At 42.4% G+C, this 13,109-nt stretch overlaps 1 protein-coding gene across 2 annotated transcripts in view; it reads left to right on the forward strand.

Annotated features, from left to right (window-relative positions):
* ADCY1 (adenylate cyclase 1) overlaps positions 1 to 13,109 on the forward strand; it is a 240,841-nt gene that overhangs the window by 137,215 nt on the left and 90,517 nt on the right. For both annotated transcript variants that reach the window (XM_050937673.1, XM_050937672.1), the window contains exon 5: positions 5,246 to 5,373. In XM_050937673.1, the coding sequence (XP_050793630.1) occupies positions 5,246 to 5,373 (128 nt within the window). The remainder of the gene's footprint in view (positions 1 to 5,245; positions 5,374 to 13,109) is intronic.

Below are 13,109 nucleotides of genomic sequence, written 5' to 3' on the forward strand. Positions count from 1 at the left end.
ACTTGAATTTATAACTATCACTGTCGTGGAATTGTGTTGACTCAGGTGGTTTCTGGGAGTTTCAATAAAACAAAATTGAGAAAAAGAAAGGGTTTCTTTTGTTAACTTGCATATCAAGTTAAAGGGATTGTTCACATATAGATTCACTGTTAGCATTGGAAATCAGCCTCATACAGAGAGAGCAGCAAGAAGAAAATCAAACAAGCTCTTACAGATCACTGTGCATTAGTCAGTTGCTATAAATAGATATGAGTGAGGAAAAGAGCTGATAAAGAATATAGTGGGATTTTTCAAAGCAGTGCAGATGATTTAGGCCAAGGTCCTCCATAAGCGTGTTTGTTTTTGTTTTTGTTTTGTTTTGTGGGAGGGGGCTAAAGGAGTGACGGTGGAGTTCAAAAGCTTGTCCCTTCCACTAACAGAAGCTGAAGGTGTAGTTTCCAGCTTGGGCAGACATACATGTACTAGAAGATATTACCTCAACCACCATGTGTGTTTCATTAAATTTGATGGAAGATATGGTTAAATCTCAACCAATCTTAAAGAAAATGTTGGAGTGGGGTGGTTTTCTCTGTCTGAGTGATAGCTGATGTAGGAAGAGTAGTTATCAACCATATTTTTTGAAGGGAAGGCAGCTGATTTCTCCCTTATTTTATGTCCAGGCTGGGGAATGGAAAGGAGGGGAACAAAAATAGAATTTAAAAAAAATTAGAGAGAGAGAAAATAATAATAATAATAAAAAAAACTCTCCTTCCCATGATGCTGACAAAAATCTTGACAACAGTTAGGTTGCTGATGTGCTGAGATTGCTGGCTATCGTGGTGACCAAAATTGTCTCATTGTTCTTCCTTGTCTGTCTGTCTTTATCCATCTGTTTTCTCTTGTCTTATACTTAAATTGTAAACTCTTTGGAGCAGGGAACATCCTTTGTTCTGTGTTTGTAGAATGCTTAGTACAAGGGGTTCCCAGGCGCTTTGGTAATACACATAATTATAATAAAAGCTTTGTCTTATCTTACACCTTGGAGTACCCAGCAATCCTTAAATCTGCTGGATTCTGATTTGCTGCTGTGATGATTCTAATAACTTAGTACGTTCCCTTGATATCATCTCACAGGTGGTTTATACAGTACTGTACACCAAGCTCTCTCTAACAAAACTAGGGTGACCAGATGTCCCGATTTTATAGGGACAGTCCCGATTTTTGGGTCTTTTTCTTATGTAGGCTCCTATTACTCCCCCACCCCCTGTCCTGATTTTTCACATTTGCTGTCTGGTCACCCTAAATAAAACTAAGTTTTTCATTCAAGCCATTTTGTAAGTAGGCATTGAAGAAGCAATGTGGCACAATTAATTTTCTGCATCCATATTTCTAAGTGGCTTTGTTCAGTTAAATTCTGATTAGGTCACGTAGTCATCTACATGACCACACATACCAAATTTGAAGCTGAAAAGAACTTTATGTAGAGTAGGACAAAAAGCAGGTTTCAGTCTTTACTCTGGAGCAGCTACCAGTGCTCCATAATTTGCTCCATTAAAAATGTTTAATTTGTCAGCATAATTTAGCAGTCCCTGTTCAAAAGTTAGTACATGGAGTAAGAAGAGGTGTTTCATGTCAGGCTAGACTTCCTGGATTGTATATTCATAGGTATTTTGTTTGTAGTAATAATACCTTCCATTAATACTGTCATTCAGCCAAGCATCTTAAAATACTTCAGGCTTGATCCTTACTTACTTAAAACTTGCAATACAATCTATAAGACTATTCCTGAGTATGGGCTACAGGAATGGTCCTAACTAAGGCCCCAGTTGTAGTGGTTAAACTTAAGCACATTCATATGTGTTTGAAATATTGGGTTCCTAGGCAATAAAGCATAATTTTGAAGAATAACTGCCAAATACACACATTCTTTAACAGAAGTTATTTTGCACGATAAAGCTATTTTGACTTTTCCAAATAATAATGAAGAAATTAATAAACAATATATATGGACAAAGATAAAAACTAATACAGTACAAATCATGCCCTATGGCATATTAAAGAGTTCGTTGACCTACGAAAATATCTATGCTGCTAGTTAGAACATACCTAGAAAGAATGGCCTTCTCTTTTATTTGCTGTATAGGGTTCCTCCTTAATTAATGCTCTGTGTAAAAGGAATTGGGCGAACTATTCACCATTCATTTTACAGATTTCACCCTCTTTTCTGTTCAAGGAAAATGTTGATTTTGTTTATAATTTATATGTGTGTGTGTGCATGTGTATACATACAGGCTTGTTCACTAGTCAGAAATACTTATATATTTTATGAAAATACAGTAAACAGCCCTTAATCTTAAAGTTTTTACCAAATTGTTTGCTATTTGTTGTTACAAGTTTATGTGGTGATGACATACTATTGCTTTTGGTCGCTGATTCCTTGTTCCCATGAGGCACGTGCCTTCATAGTCCCAGCCATAAAAGTGGGAGCCTTTAATCTGGTTTATTTAAGTACTCTGTGTCACTGCTCTCACCAGGGGTTTTGTGCAATCCTTGTTGCAGTGGATACCATCACCCTCTTTTCTTGTTTAACTGTGTAATCCCAGATCCTGACCAGGGGCTTCAGGAAAATAGCCCCTACCTACATTGTCCTGGATTGTTGGTCAGGACTATATAGTTCATATCATGTACCAACTATATTAATTGAATTTCCTGATCTCAAATTTGTTATTACCTTTCACCATTCAACATAGTCATTGTCCCAAACAAATGAGTAACAATTTCAGCATAGTTCTATGTGTCAGGTCCTAGCTGGCAGCAGTGCATTTGATCACTGGAAACACCTTCCATGTCAGGGCTTTGGACAGAGATTTGTCAAGCAACTCAACCCTTATGCATTATTATTAAGCAGTGTTCTAGTTTGCAAGTGGTGAAGGTGCTGCTGAAAATAATATAGCTATCACCACCTCCCATCATTTCTTCTTCAAATCATGGGAGATTTAGTCATACGCTTGCTACTGAAAAACTTGCCAACCCATGTAAAGAGAAATTCAATAACAGTGCATGACTGCATCTTCTGTTCTGTCCATATGCCATGTTCGCACATTTAAATTGAGAATGAGTTTGCCCTATCAGATTTATGTATTGGTAATACAGACCAATGAGCATCTTCTTAAAAAAAAGAAAAGAAAGAAACAAAATACCACCACCATAGCAACAAAAACACCTGCCTTGTAAATTACAGATGGGTTTCAGTCACAAATTCATCTGAATCCAAATTTTCTCCATGTTCAGAGGTAGTTTGGTTCCAGCCTCTTGGTTTGAACTATTATAGACATGCAGTCCAAATGCAAAGTTTGGATCCAAATTTATGCACTGTTTGTGATTGTTAAGATACGGTGTTTTGATTTGAGGCTTCTCTTTTGGAAAACATACGATCACAATGTTATTTTGTAATCTGGAATTATAATACTGCCCAACTGAACAAAGCTGGACTGATTACCCTATCTGATATACAGAAGTTGACAGTTCAGCATTGGGACCTCACGGCTTCTGCGTTGTAGATTGTTTACTATGACCATAGGCAGAGAGTTATATGGGCTCGAGGTGCCCGGGCTCCAGGAATATTCAGGGCCTGGTACCCTGCTCCAGCAATATTTGCAGCTGGGTCTCTCCCCCGGCCCTGCCTGGATCGGGTCCCGGCCCCGGCCCCCGCGGGTCTCCCCCCACCACCCCGCCCCGCAGCGTCCCTGCCTGGAGCGGGTTCCGGCCCCGGCCCTGGCCCCCACGGGTCTCCCCCCACCACCCCACCCTGCCGCGTCCCTGCCTGGAGCGGGTCCCGGCCTCCACCTTCCACCCCTCCCCCTGTGTCCCCGCTCCGTGGCGTCCTTGCCTGCTCGCAGATCAGCTCCTGGCAGAACTGCTGTCTGCTGCCCCTGGGTCCTAGCGCCTGCCACCCGCTAATGGCAAGGCAGGCTGCACTTACCCTGCTCTTCTGCCCAAGCCCTGAGCCTCTCCAACACCCCAAACCCTCATCTCCCTGATCCTCTGCTCCAGCCAGAGCCCTCATCCCCCTGCACCCTAATCCTCATTCCCAGCCAGAGCCCTCATCCCCCTGCACCCTGATCCTCATCCCCAGCCGGAGCCCTCATCCCCTTGCACCCTAATCCTTATCCCCAGCCAGAGCCCTTATCCCCCCGCACCCTGATCCTCATCCTCAGCCAGAGCCCTCATCCTCCTGCACCCTAATCCTCATCCCCCTGCACCCTAATCCTCATTCCCAGCCAGAGCCCTCATCCCCCTGCACCCTGATCCTCATCCCCAGCCGGAGCCCTCATCCCCTTGCACCCTAATCCTTATCCCCAGCCAGAGCCCTCATCCCCCTGCACCCTAATCCTCATCCCCAGCCAGAGCCCTCATCTCCCCGCACCCTGAGCCTCTACCCCAGCTCTGAGCCCCCCCACATCATGAACCCCTCATCCTCAGTCCCAACCCTCATCCCCCTGCACCCTGATCCTCTGCCCCAGCCAGAGCCCTCATCCTCCCGCACCCTGAGCCTCTACCCTAGCTCTGAGCCCCTCCACATCATGAACCTCTCATCCTCAGCCCCAACCCTCATTCTCCTGCAGCCTGACCCTCTGTCCCAGCGTGCACCACCTCCCCCTTCCTACACCCCCACCCGCAGCCGAGCCTGCATCCAAACTCCATCCCAAAGCCTGCACTCCTCACTCCCTCCTGCATGCCCAGAGCCTGCACCCAGCACCCAAATTCCCTCCCAGAGCCTGCACCCCTCACTCCTTCCTACACCCCCACCACCAGCCCAGAGCCTGCACCCCTCACCCCTTCCTACACCCCCACCACCAGCCCAGAGCCTGCACCCAAACTCCATCCCAAAGCCTGCAGCCCTCACCCCCTCCTGCACACCCACCCCGTGCCTCAGCCTGGAGTCTGCACCCAGCACCCAAACTCCTTCCCAAAGCCTGCACCCCTCCTGCACCCTAATCCCCAGCCCAGGACCTGCACCCCAGACCTCCCCCCTGAAACCCCGCCCAGAGCCTTAGGCAGGTGGAGGTGGAGTTTGAGGGGGCGGAGTTGTAGGAGGCTGAGTTGCGGGGGGCGGGTTCTGGGCACCACCAAAATTTCTACAAACTTGCCTCCCATGACTATGATCACATAAACTTTATATGAAAAAAGTTTGTTATGCAGAAATATGTGATTTCTATTGTAAATATTTTTAAAAATCTATTATTCCTGTCTGTTTTTATTAAAGGAAAACCACTGCAGAAGAATTAAAATTCTAGGGGACTGTTACTATTGTGTATCAGGATTGACACAGCCCAAAACGGACCATGCCCACTGCTGTGTCGAAATGGGACTGGATATGATTGACACCATCACGTAAGTATCTCAGTCATTGTACTCAGGCTTCAGTGCCCAGTGGGAAACAGTATCATCTCTGCCATGTTTGTGATGTGTGTTATTAAGAGAGTGGCAGTTTCTGCTGGAACTATGCTCATGTAAACCTTTACAGTGGTTCACTGGTGCCATGAGAGGGTCCTGTTTTTACACAGTGCATTCTAGGCACTGCTTTTCTACTCCATTTAATCAGTTTGATGAGAAAAAATGAGCTTGTGCGTGCGTGCACATGCGCCACGCAGTAAGGGGAGAGAGAAAAGGGGAACTCATGAATTACCTCTGTTACTATTTGCCATAGCAATGTACATTGAACCAGTAAGCAGGGAATCTAATTCCTGCTTGTTCAGTATTAAAACGGCTCTCAGTTCACCCACTTGTATGTAAATTCCAAACAGACTTTGATGTATATCTGTTGCGTGTGTTCATATTCCCAAATCAATTGTTCACTCTGATTTTTGCCTTTCTGTATGTCATTTTGAAACTTTTATTTTGCCTTTCATCAGAGATGTAATATGAAATTCATTTTGCCTCTCAGAGAAGTTTTTGTTATGCTTCGGAGCTCTGAACTGATTGTCTTTTTACCAAAAGGCCAGGTGTGAATGTGAGCGAGTTCTGAATGACCTACTAGTTACTAAGCAAGAGCTGGAAATGTATTTCATATACTGACATTGGGGAGGAGGCGGGGGGGGAGACGTTGTTGTGTAATTTCTTCATTACCATGTATCTAATATTTCAAAGACAATATATATGTGAACACACAGACACATAGTCATGCTACATATAAATACACACTGAGTTATGTAATGCTAGTGCCTTTGGACTAGATTATGGCTCTCCCACAAGCCCTGTGAGAGTGACACTCCAGGAGCCCTGTTCTGAGGGACAGGGGGAGTAATTGGCTATTAGTTCTTACCAGTAGCTAATTACTGCCGCTGCCCCTTGCACTGTCTGTCCCATTGACAGGAGAGGGACCAGAGCCAAGGCTGCTCCTCCCCTCATTACTTACCTGCTTGGGGGAGAAAGAGAAGTGATCCTTACAAACCTGCAGCCCTTTTGTCCCCAGCAGAGGTACATAGATCAAGGTACAGTCTAGCCTTTAATTTGAAAACAGGCAGTAAAACATTTTGTGCTATAGTTGTGCTATGTACAGAGTGATCAAAAAAAAATGACAAAGTTATATAGTTTTTGAAAGGCATAATTTGTATGCATTTGTAGTCCTCAGTAACGTTTCAGTACCTATTTTAAAGAAATATTATGAAGAGCCTATAGTGCCTTACAATGTAGTATCTTTCTGTCTTAGTCTGCCTCTCAGTCTTTATCTATCCCACATATTTGGAGGCAGTGTCCATGTGTTATCTTACAGAGCCATGTCATAAATGAATTAGCATGTAACTCTGATCGTTTCACCTCCACTCTGCTCACTGATCCATCTCTCTCAGGACTTGGGCTAACATTCCAGTCACTATTGAGTAGTTTCTGCACAGTTGCCATGTTTGTCTACTTTTTAAATCAGCTTGCCAAAGAAATATTTCCTCTGCAGTCCAAAGGTGAATTTTGTAGTGCCCCCTCCCCGCTCCCAGAATTCTAATTGCCTAAGTTGCAGAATGAGCAAATTCAGTTCTTGGTCAAGGACAGATTTAAGGACAGATATCTGACAAAACTCAGTCTTGAAATGGGAGCCTCCCAACTTTCCTGTGGCGGGGACTTGGCATTCACTCCTAGCTTAGGAATGGCTCTGAATGCCAGGTTTAAATTGGTGATATATTAAGTACTTTTTAGAGGTATTTTTAATGCATTAGTTATATTTCTGAGTCCTGAACAGCTGGACAAAGATACTGGGGGCCAGTGCATGCTGTCTGTTGTACGTGTGCAAAGTCCATTTAAAGCAATCAGACCAGTACACATGCAAACAGGATAATTGAGATCATAGTTTCACAGCCGGAGCATTATGAAAAAACAGTCCTCATAACATTTGAAAAAACTCTCTCAAACATTGCTATGAGTATTTTTGTCTATAGTATGTGACAGCTCTACAGTACATGGTGGTGTGCTGTGCTGTAAAAGTCTTTCTGGCACTTGCGACCTACATAACTCAAAAGTGACTTTGCCACCTGTATGTAATGTGACTATCTGAAACGCATGCTGATAGAACCTGAAATGTATGCTGATGAATACCACACCATCATGTATTCCATTCATATACAATAGCTGTGTAAGAGCCAGATCATGCTGCTTCATGAAGGGTCTCGGATCTGTGGAAAATTTTATGGGGCTCTTCTCAATTATTATTATTATTATTTATTCCAAATTCTTTTGAGAGCTGGATTTGTCTGCATTGAAATCACGGCAAGGATTATGTCTTCTAAACTTTGCAGATCCTTTAGAGATACCTGGCAATAGAGACACAATTCTATGTCACCATACCAGCTCTGGAGCTTCGTGGTGGCATAGCTCCATTAGACTTCCTTTTAGTAGAATTCCATAGTGCAGAGAACGGCAGAGAAGAATCGGATATAGCTAGTGTCTGTATCGCATTTCTGTCTTCTTGAGATACATTAGCTCAGGCATGATTTGATTCTATGTCCCATTTATCAAAATAACCAAAATTTTAAGAGGTTTGGATAAACTTGTCCATTTTCATCCAGTATAAATTCCTATTGTATTGTATATATTGTGAAATTTGTAAAGCATTTTAGGATGAAAGGTGATATACAAACCCAAAGATCTATTATTATTTCTTCTATTATGTAATAATAATTATTATTTTTGTTATGTAAATACAGTTAAAACATAGTAACAAGGGATAATTCAGCAATTCAGATATACACAATAGGATCAGAATCATTATTTCTTTACTAAATAAATGTATCCTGCAAAGCCATCTATGCATAGCATTCCTTCTGTAGTAAATAGATGTTCCACTTAGAGAAAGTTTTTGGATTGGGGAGAAGTAAAGTTAGACATATAGACCTTCTACAAATTCTGTGAACTTCTCATTTAAAATGTACACAAAGGCACTGCTTCCTCCTCTTACCTATTTTTAAATATGAAAGTTAATCTATGATTTCATTAGTTGGACTCTCTTTCACGTGTATATATGTAGTGTAATGATATCACTTGAGCTGCTCACTCTTTGGATATCTCATTTATGCTAATATTAGAAATGGGGCACATTTTCTTTTTATGTTTGCGTTTATGTCTGCTATCATAAGTAAACATCAATAAAAAGTCAAATTAGAGAAGAGGGAATGAAGCAGATGGGGTGCTGTGTATTATCTGGGCCCAGTCAGTGAGAACTCATGGTAGAAGATAAGTAACAGGCAACTTCAGCATTTTCTTTTTGAGAGAGTTTAATAAATTGGAAAAGACAGCACAGTGTGTGCATTGAAGATTAGGAGATGGTGAGAGGGGGCAAGATGAAGAGTCAAGGTTGAGGGAGCAGTAATTGGTGGTGTCAGATTTATAAAGAGAGTTAAATTGGCAGAGGCCAATCCTTCATCTTTCACACATTTAAGTAATCCATTGATTTCAGTGGAATTACTTGTGTGAGTAAGGATTGCAAGACCCAGACCTGCTGCGTATGCCTTAACTAACATAGAAACTGTGATCATCTCAGAAATCAGAAGGGGGTCAGGGAACAACTATTGTTGCCTTTGAAATCATTGCAAAAATTTTCCTCGCTTTAATATGAGTGTACCAGGGTGTCCTGCCCCTTTAAGGGCCGGGAGCCTAGGACCAACCAGCCTTGTTCAGTTTATCAGACTCAGCTGGGGAGGGGGGTCAAGTGAGCCTTACAAAGAGCTGAGAGCCCTCAGCTGAAAGGGGTGGGGGCTGCAGAAGAGAGCTTGGCTCCTATGACTAGCCCTGGAACAAAAAGATAGGAGAGTAGAATGAAAAACCTCTGGGTCCCAGCAGCCTGCACTGATTATGAGCTTTAATTGAATTAATAAACTGGTGCCCTAGAAGAAGGGCCTGAAATACTCTGGGCATGGCAGTGAGACCTTCCTGGGAAGGTTGGGCTATTCAGATAGGCAATTGGCCTTGGAACTAAAGCAGAAACTGAGGCAGAGGCTAGCCTGGCTCCATGGCCAGTATATAACACTGTGACGGGGGGCATCATCCAGTCAAACATTGTTGAGCTCTGTGTGCAGTGATTAGATTGATTGGAATGTATAGCCAAGCCAAGAGACGTTCACAGAACTCAAGAGCTGCTAACAGGATTTTGTCAATGCATAGGTAAAAAATATATTTTTTACTTCTGTACAGATAACAAGCTTGGAAAATTTCAGACTCCAAAGGAATTTAGTTTGAGAGTGTAATGAGCAAGTGAAAAAGGGGATTAAGACACAGTTTATAATGGAAGTTTAATTTCAACTTTAATTATAGTCCATCAGCCTGGTTAGTGATTCCGTATCTGAAGATGCTGCTGTTCGTCAGTTCCGTGAGATGTGGAAGCATTTTAGGTATTTAAATTACCCTTTGTTTCAGGCAACATCAGAGCTGTAAAACTAGTGGGCTTCTCAAGGTCTATTTGCCCCACTGCAAAAGAGGTGTATTGCTGGTATAAATCCTTGTCTGGAAAAAGGTTCCATCCCTAGTATCAGCCTTGTCACATTACACAATGAAATGAAAAATCATCTATTTGAGCTGTTTGATATTCACCTGGTGGATCTTCTGAAAGGGTTTAATGATTAGGTAATCACAATAGACATTTCCAGTAAAGCTTTCTTTGGGATGAACAAAAAAGTCCTCAGTGTATAGAATTAGCTCCTGATTCTCCAAACACTTACACATGTGAGTAGTTCTGTTTGTTTCATGGGATAAATCACGTGTGCAAAGTTATGTATGTGCACAAATGCTTGCAGTAACAGGGTCTTAGATTGCAAACTCTTTAGGGCAGGGACTGTCTTTTACTACATTTTTGTATAGTCTCTAGGACAATAAGGTACGTGCTCTCTAACATGTCCATGCAGATGTGCCTTTTCTAAATGCCCTAAATATGGTCCTGCATTTAGGTTCCATTTGATGGTGCTTCTCTTTCTTACCGGTAGAGTGATCTAAGAGGTGTTCAGAGATTCTCTAAGAAATTTATTGAAAATTTCCTATCATTGCCCCAACTTCTTTCTTCCTCAGAGTAATCTCTTCAAATGCACAATCCAAGTCAGACTATGGTCAGTGTGTGAGGCATCTCTTTCATAGTAGTAAAATGCTTAGGCTACAGTCCTATCCTTGTTCTGCACGCTGAATTCCTAAATAGCCCTATGGTAACGGAAAAATTCACCGCTGTGCAGGGGTACAGCACAAGGCGTATGCCCCATTTAAGCCTTACCTTGATGGCTTAAATGGGACTTGAAGTGGAGTTAAGTGTTACATAGAACTTGTTGGCCCACAGCATGGATGTGAATTCTGCCCATAAATCTTTTTTTATTAGATTCATTAGTGACATAGTTAAACATGCCCATATTCTTTAGCTTCTCATCAGTATGTGGCAGGTGTCATCATCTCACTTTTTAATAGTATTTAAGCCAGGGATTCTTTCGCTTCATCTTATTTAAATTGCTTGTCACACCTTGAAGGTTTCAGTCATCAGTATTATTTATGAGGGTATTTTACTTTCAAAAATCGTATATTTATTATATAACTGCCAGGGTATATTTATTATGTAACTTAAGTTTTCCAAGATGCTGTCTACTCCCCAGTAGAGTGGGTGGAAGTGGGAGCCTCAGCCTCATTTAAAGGTGGGAGATTTATGAGTCTTTAAACAGAAAATAATAACTTGCATCTTTCATTCCAAAGGATCCAAAAGTATTTCAAAAACTGATATACTAATTACATATAAAGAATTCCTTTACTCAGGATGGAAATACAACCTCTTCAGAGATGTAATGTAGGAATTATTTAATCATACTCAGTAGTGCCACAGGGCAGGGAATGAAGTGTACTGTATCCAACTGAAAATGAATATGGGTAAGGAGGAGATAAATATTACAGTTGGAATGTGGCCAGAATGCTGGGGTTAACATTCATAAGCTTGTGAAATGTGTTAGGGGATCTTTAATCACTATCTTTGAGTGTACCTCTCCTCAGCTAGATGGCGCATATCACACTACAGTCTCATGCTGGGGCACAGGTTCAGTACAGAGGGAAGCATGCCATAGCTGAATCACTAATAGCACTTCCAGCACTACTTAGATGTTCCTGGGCAGTCTCCCATGCAGATATTCACCTGTTCCAATTCTGTTTAACTGTGGGAGCTAGCAGGATAAGGTAAGGTTCTTCCCTGCATTTGGGGCAAGAATAGATGGGAATGTGAAGGAAAGTGGCTTTAAGCCACTTTATCCCACTATATATTCTGAGTCAACAAAGAGCCTGTTTTTCTCTGGGGTAAGTTAGAGCAGACCCAAAGCTGCTTTTTCTTATGTTTAAGGCTGCGAATCTTTCAGGGAGGTCATGGAAGTCATGGATTCTGGGACCGCCGTGACTTCTGCAGCCGCACCAGCCGCTGCTCCGGTGGCACCAGGCAACTGGTCCTGGGCGCTGCCCTGGAGCAGTGGTCCAGGAATAGCTGAAGCGCTCCAGGCCGCCCTCGGCCCACAGGAGCAGCAGAAGTGCCAGAGTCTTGAAGTGCCCTCCACCCCCAGGAGCAGCAGCATCCACTGGAGCACCATTTCCCCTCTCTCCCCCCCGCCCCCAGCAGGGAAGATTTAGTTAGGGATATTTTTAGTAAAAGTCACAGATCACTGGCCGTAACTTTTTGGTTATTGCCCATGACCTGTCCGTGACTTTTACTAAAAATACCCGTGACTAAATCGTAGCCTTACTTATGTTCTCCTTCTCATGGCATCCCATGGGCTCAGACAAGCAGAAAATGGCTATTGCATAGTATGTTACAGACATACTCCATTTTCATTTCTGGCCTGCCTTTATCCTTTTTCTCCCTAAGCAGATATGTCCCTAAGCTAGGGCCTGAGAGCTTGGCTAGCATACAACTCTTACAACAGCTCTAAGTCAGCTCAGGAGCATTCTCAGAAGGCTGTTGCCTGCAGTACAGAATCAGGTGTGACTTTGACATGGATCATAGAAGTTTCTGTGTTCAATTCATTTGTGGGGCAACATTTCATCCCATATTTTACCCAGACTGCTTTATCCATTCTTACTGATGAGGATGTGTAATAGATTGTTTAGTCATATAAACTCTTGGTATCAGATGGATTGATTTCAGTGGGAGCTGCTGACTGCCCTGTCCTTTCGAAAATCAGGTAATTTATTTAGGTGTCTGAACATGGATTTAGGAGCCTAACATTTGCCTTCTATTTTTGTAAATCTTGGCATTGGGATTTAGGGATCCAATTAAGACGTTTGCCTGTCAAAGACTGGCCCACAGTATATACAGTGTAGCTATACAAATGACACTCGGTTGTTATGTACTCTGTACTCTCTAGTGAAACACCCATATTAAACAACAGAAGAATATGATAATGTGTGGTCCTCCCAGACATGGCATCTGTCATAGCAATTAATACATTTATTCAAAAACATCCAGATAATCTGGAGGCAATTCATAGTAAGACAGTCTTTGTCATTAGCATCCAAGAACTAACTGTTTCCTGATGGTTCTTAAATGGAACTACCATCGTAAAAGTTTCTCAGAAAACTTCAAGGGACATACTCTGTTCTAATATTTAAGGACCACCAGCTGGGAATTCGTTAGACTTAGA

The sequence above is a fragment of the Gopherus flavomarginatus genome, chromosome 2, assembly GCF_025201925.1.
Source record: "Gopherus flavomarginatus isolate rGopFla2 chromosome 2, rGopFla2.mat.asm, whole genome shotgun sequence".
NCBI classification, from domain to species: domain Eukaryota; kingdom Metazoa; phylum Chordata; order Testudines; family Testudinidae; genus Gopherus; species Gopherus flavomarginatus.